Source organism: Dromiciops gliroides, chromosome 2 (assembly GCF_019393635.1).
Source record: "Dromiciops gliroides isolate mDroGli1 chromosome 2, mDroGli1.pri, whole genome shotgun sequence".
NCBI lineage: Eukaryota > Metazoa > Chordata > Mammalia > Microbiotheria > Microbiotheriidae > Dromiciops > Dromiciops gliroides.
Genome location: NC_057862.1, coordinates 371,676,372 through 371,682,371, shown reverse-complemented (window position 1 = coordinate 371,682,371; position 6,000 = coordinate 371,676,372). Strand labels below are relative to the sequence as shown.

Genomic DNA, 6,000 nt, shown 5'->3' with positions numbered 1-6,000 from the left:
TTTGTATCTTCCATATCCCCAGAGCTGTTAGTCCATATAAAAAGCCTGGCACCCCAGTGCCCCAGGAGGAGCTGAGCAAGCAGGCATCCAGGAAGACCTTTTGACTCACCCAGAGCAGGTAGCGGGTAAGACAGTCAAGTACATCTTGTAGGGTTCCCTCAAAGATGAAGATTGGGGAATTATATAAGCATTAGAGCTGGAAGAGATTATAGAAATGAGGGGCATCTTGGTGCGGTGGAAACAATATGGACTTTGGATTCAGAGGACCTGGGTTCAGATCCTGCCTGTTGTTTATTATCTTCACGAGTTTGGGAAAATTAACCTCTCTTGGCCCTCAGTTTCCTCATCAGTAAAATGAAGGGGTTAGACTAGATGACTTCTAGGGTCCCTCTCAGCTCTAAATCTCTGATCATCTAGTTCAACACCTTCACATTATATAGCAGAGAGAAACTGAGGCATAGATGGGGAAGTGACTTTCCTAAGGTCACACAGGTGGTAAAATAGCAGATTTGAGACTTGAACCTAGGTCTTCTAACTTCAAATCTAGTGCTCTTTCTTTTGTGCCATGTTATTTCTCTAACTTGCTTCTTATTCCCACTGGGAACCATGGGTATAAGCTTCCTCTGAACATGTCTTACTCCTCTGTTTAATAGGGATGAAAATAGATTATAGGATGAAGAGGTAGAAAGGGACCTTAGAGACCACTCTAGCTCTATTTTACAGATAAAGAAACTTAGGTCTCATCTGTAACCCAGGTCTTCTGATTCCAAACCTAGTATTCTTGATGCTGCACCAGTTTGAATAGTTAGCCCTTATAGAGGGTCACAAGTGTTTTGAGAACTGTCGGAGAAAAGTGAGATGCTAATATTTCATTATATCCCTGTAGATTTTATATGGTAGTGAAGAGGAGCCATTTTGTTGTTACCATTTTAGATATGAGGAAAATAAGGCCCAGAGAGAAAGGGAGGTACTTTCACAAGTGAGTGATGGAAAGTCATTGGATCGACTTAATTATTTCTCTGGTTCAGCAGCAGACAAAACCTTGAGTTGTATTGTGAAGTGGTTCATAAGTCAGAATGAATTGATTCTCTATTTCTTCGACTACTGCTACTGTAGCCCTCACTACCATTTATGAACTAATATCTCTGTCTGCTTTCCTGAGCTTGTATCTATCTTGTATCTATGTGGGTTTAGGTTGACTTCTGGACAAGAAATCTAGTGGTAAGATCTTCAGGTCCTACATTTCCTTCTTTTGATTTCATAAGAGCTCACATCCCTATGCCCTCAGTTTCCTCATCTCTACAATGGGAATATGTCTGCTTGCTATCTAATTGAACCAGCCCAGCACAGGGATTAGCCCAAAGTCTGAAATGCTCGGTTTCTCTTGGAGAAATTCAAGGAACAGGTAATAGATGGAAAAAGTCATGTGATACCTTGGAACATAGAGTGTGATGTCAGAGCTGGATGGGATCTTAGAACATTGAACATAGAATATTAGTACTAGGAGGAACCTTAGAACATATAGAATGTCACAACCAGAAGGGCCTTTAGATAACAGAATATCAGAACTGATATGGATCTTAAAGCGTAGAATGGCAGAGCTGGAAGGATATTTAGAACCTAGAATGTCAGTGTATGAAAGGACTTTAGACTAGAGAATATCTCTTCCATAATATATCTCAGTGGGGTAGTGAGATTAGGGATTGTTTTATTCTTTTCATATGTATGCCCAGTCCCTAGCATAGTACATAACACACAGTAGTTGCTTAATAAATGCTTATTGTTTGAGTGGAGACAATATGGTCTTGGTCTCAAGATACCTGGGTTCTAGTCCCAGTTCTGACACTTTCTAGCTATGTGACCCTGTGCAAGTCACCTCACCCCATCTAAGCCTCCTTTGTAAAGTGGGGATAATAATATTTGTCCATAGGATTGTTGAGAGGAAGCCTATCAACTATTTTTTTTCATTTCTCCAAGATAAACTCAAGATTCAACACTCTTGGATAACCCCTATGCTGTCCGTTAGATCAGACAGCAGGCAGAAATGTTCCCAAATCTCTCATTTGATAGGGGAATGAAGTGAAGCCCAATGAGAGTGATTCGTCTGAGATACTATGGAGAGTCAGTGGCAGATCTGGGGAACAGATGAAGGTCTCCAGCCTCAGTCTTGTACTTTCCCCACGTCAGTGCACTATTTTTCCAGATTACATGAGGATGCTTAGAGCCAGGCAAAGCATCCTCACCCACTTGGTGACCTCAGGTTACAGAGAGCTTGACCGTGTAAAGTGTAGAAGAGGCAGAGAGGCTTTTTCTTGGTGCTGGTTTTGGGGTGAAGTCAGGATCTTTGGATCTCTCTGTCTCTGTCTCTGTTTCTCTCTGTCTCTCTGTCTCTCTCTGTCTCTGTCTCTCTCTCCGTATCTCATTTGACACTGGTGGGGATAGATAGTTGGTCCCTCAGTTAAAACCAAGTCCCTCATGTGACCAGCCTTCTACTAATTGCTTTGGAGGCAAACACAGTGTCTGCCCTCACAGATCTTAAGGTCAAAGTGGAGTTGATGATTAGGCCATCCCATGTGTGAAGTGACTTGTGTGGGGCCAGAAACACCTGCCTTGAGCTAACAAAGACAAGAGGGATGTCCTGAAAAGATGCTTGGATTTGGAGTTGGGTTTGGACCTGGGTTGAAATCTCAGTTCAGCTTCCCTTTATGACTTTCAGCATGTCAGTGGATAGAGTGTTGGACCTGCATCCAGGAAGCCCTGAATTCAAATCCAGCCTCAGATACTTACTTTTTTGAGACAGAGCAGTCCAGCCTTTGGTTGTATCTATAGTGAGGAGGACCCCACTACTTCTCATAGAAGTGATAACACTTTTGGATGACTTTAGCCATTAGACTTTTTTTCCCTGATGCCATGTCCAAACTTGTCCTCTGCCACTTCTCGCCATTCCAAGTTTTGCTCTCTAGGGGGGAAGGGGCCAATTATCCTGTAGGGATGGGCTGACCCAGGGCCAAACTTGGGTGTCTGTGTGTAGATGACTGAGAATTCCTGTTCCCAACTCTTCCAGGTATTAGGGCTGATGATGTTCTCCAGCCTCTCTGTGGTCCTTTTCTTTGGGTTGTTGACTCCATCACAAGGGCTACTAGAAACAGTTGGAACGATTGCACGGATTGACAAAGATGAACTGGCATCAGGTGAGCTTTGCTCGTGAACCTCATGTTTGTGGCAGGTATCTGGGCATTGGGTATTTCTTGAGCCCTCTGCAGATTAGAGTGTTTTTCTCAGGTAGCCCCATAAGGTAACTAGCATTTATATCATTATCTCCATTTCCAAAGGAGGAAACTGAGGCTCAAAGAGACAAAGCTTCTTGCCCAAGATCACACAGCTAGTGAGGAACAGTGTGGTTATTAGAACCCAGGGCTCTTGGCTCTCATTCTGGTGTTGTTCCCACTCCATCAGGTGACTACTTTAAGTGACTATCAAGAGGAACCTTGAAGAAGAAAAGAAATCCTAGAACAAGGGAATAGCTCTTTAAAAGGGAGCTCAGGAGGTGTTTAGCCCAATCTGTACCTGAAGCATGGGACCAAGAGTCAGAATACCTGATTCCTCTTTCTGGTTCTGCCACTACCTTGATGTGGGACCTTGAAGAAGTCTCTTCCTCTTGCTGGGACTCATTTTTCTCTTCTGTAAAACTAAGGGATTGGATTTTAGAAAATGAGAGAGATGGTAGCTCCACTCTTCTCTGTCCTGGTCAGACGCCACCTGGACTAGCACAACCATATTGGGTCACCATATTTTAGGAGGGACATTGAGAAACTGGAGTACATCCAGTGACCAAGAGGGAGAGAGGGCTAGAGAGTATGTTATAAAATGATTGGCTGAAAGTACTTGGGACATTGAGTTTGGAAGAGAAGACTCAGGGCAGACATGATAGCTGCCTTCAAGCAGTTGAAGGGCCATCATGAGGCAAAGGGTTTAGACTTTCTCTGATTGGCCCCAGAGAGCAGAGCTGGGAATACTGGATGGAAATTGCAGGGGGGCAGATGGAAGAAAGGAGGCAACTATGTGCCTCAGTCAATAGAGCACTGGGCCTGTAGTCAGGAAGAACTGAGTTCAAATCCAGTCTCAGATATTCACTAGCTGTGTGACTCTGGGCAAGTCACTTAACCTCTGTTTAACTTAATTCACTGGAGAAGGAAATGGCAAACCATTACAATATCTTTGCCAAGAAAACCCCAGATGAGGCCACAAAGATATGACTGAACAACAGCAATCGAATGGAAGAAAACTCTTCCTAACAACAATCAGAACTGTCCAGAAGTATATTGGAGCAACACCTCAGGGGCTGGTAGGTTCTCCATCACTAGGTGTCTTCACGATGATGCTGGATGACTTTTGTCAGCGATTTTGAAAAGAAGATTTCGTATCAGACTGAGGTTGGCCTAAGTGATTGCAGAGGTTCCTTCCAACTCAGTGATTCCATAATTCTTTTTTAAAAGGTTCATTGCTTTAAAAAGTTCTCATTCCCCCAGGCCAGCCCCTCAATGAGAGCATCTCTTGTAACATAGAAGTATATTTAAATAAACCAATGTGAGGGAGGTTTATTTCTCTTTCAGACCTATGGAGTCAAGGTTGTTGCTTTTACATTGTGTAAATTGGTGTCTTGCTTCTCTTTTCTTTCTTTCTTTCTTTCTTTCTTTCTTTCTTTCTTTCTTTCTTTCTTTCTTTCTTCTTTTTTTGGACAGGGCAATGAGGGTTAGGTGACTTGCCCAAGGTCACACAGCTTATCTATTAAGAGATGGGGTTTCTGTAATTCTGCAAAGGCTTATTCTAGTACTAATATTCTACATTCTTAGTTCTAGCATTTCTTCTAACTCTAATGTTTTATGTTCTAATTTCCCTTCCAGACCTAATATTCTGTGTCCCTTGTTCTAAGGTCCTTTTGGTTCTAACGCAATTTAGGTTCCCTGACTCCATATCTATCTATCATACAAGTAGATCACATGAATTATGGAGAAATCCAGGTGGAGGTGGTTTCTTTATGGAGCAGATCTCTTCAGAGAGCACTTCTCTACCTGTCTCTCTCTCTCTCCCTGCTCTTTTTTTGTCTTTGTCATTGTCTTTGTGTGTGTGTGTGTGGCACTTGGGGTTAAGTGACTTGCCCAGGGTCACCCAGCTAGTAAGTGTCAAGTGTCTGAGGCTGGATTTGAACTCAGGTCCTCTTGACTCCAGGGCTGGTTCTCTATCCACTGCACCACCTAGCTGCCCCTCTCCCTGCTCTTTTCAGCAGTACACACTGCTTTCCCCCAGACTTAAAGCCCTCATTTGAAGCAGTGCAAAGAGGCTCTGAAAACGAACAATGTGGAGAAAGGGGGCCCAGAAGGATTGGGATAGATGGAGAAAGGGAAGGTGCTTGCATTCGAAGAGTGGGTACAGAAGCCTTAAGAGAAGAGAAGACTCTAACCCCTCAGTTACTGGTGAATCCCTTGTCGACCTGTATCAACTCGATAGTTCCTAGGACATGTCCTAGATATCTCTGACACAAATGTTGAGGTTGTGCACAATTCTGTAGCTTCTTCCCTAAAGCTTTCCTCTGGTCTCAACCCTAGTCCCAGCCTCAGTCCTAGCCAGGCCTTTATATGCTTGTCTACTCCTAAAGAAGCCGTGATGTTCAAAGGCTACTCAATGGTGGGGCTGGAAGCCTTGGGGAGCCCTCTTCTGATCACTACAGAATGGTTGGAGCACAGAGGGGAAGAATACGAAGTCATGTCGGACAGGCAGGTTGGAACCAGACTGTGGAGGGCTTTGCATTCCAGGCTAAGGGGTTGACTGTTATCTTTGGTGAGGGAGCCACGGAAGGATTTTGAGGGAGTGGGAGTACGAAATGATCAGAGCAATGCATTAGGAAGAAACCATGGCAACAAATATTGGATGGATAGGAAAGGGGAGGCTGGAAACAGACTGTGAGTCTCTGGAGAGATGAACCTTCTTTGTGAGAGTCTG

At 43.7% G+C, this 6,000-nt stretch overlaps 1 protein-coding gene across 1 annotated transcript in view; it reads left to right on the top strand.

The window, feature by feature from the left end:
• The first annotated feature begins 3,079 nt into the window (after positions 1–3,079).
• The window catches only part of BPIFB3 (BPI fold containing family B member 3), a 32,517-nt gene continuing 29,596 nt past the window's right edge, over positions 3,080–6,000 (top strand). Inside the window, exon 1 of the mRNA XM_043980794.1 lies at positions 3,080–3,191. Within this exon, the coding sequence (XP_043836729.1) occupies positions 3,080–3,191 (112 nt within the window). The remainder of the gene's footprint in view (positions 3,192–6,000) is intronic.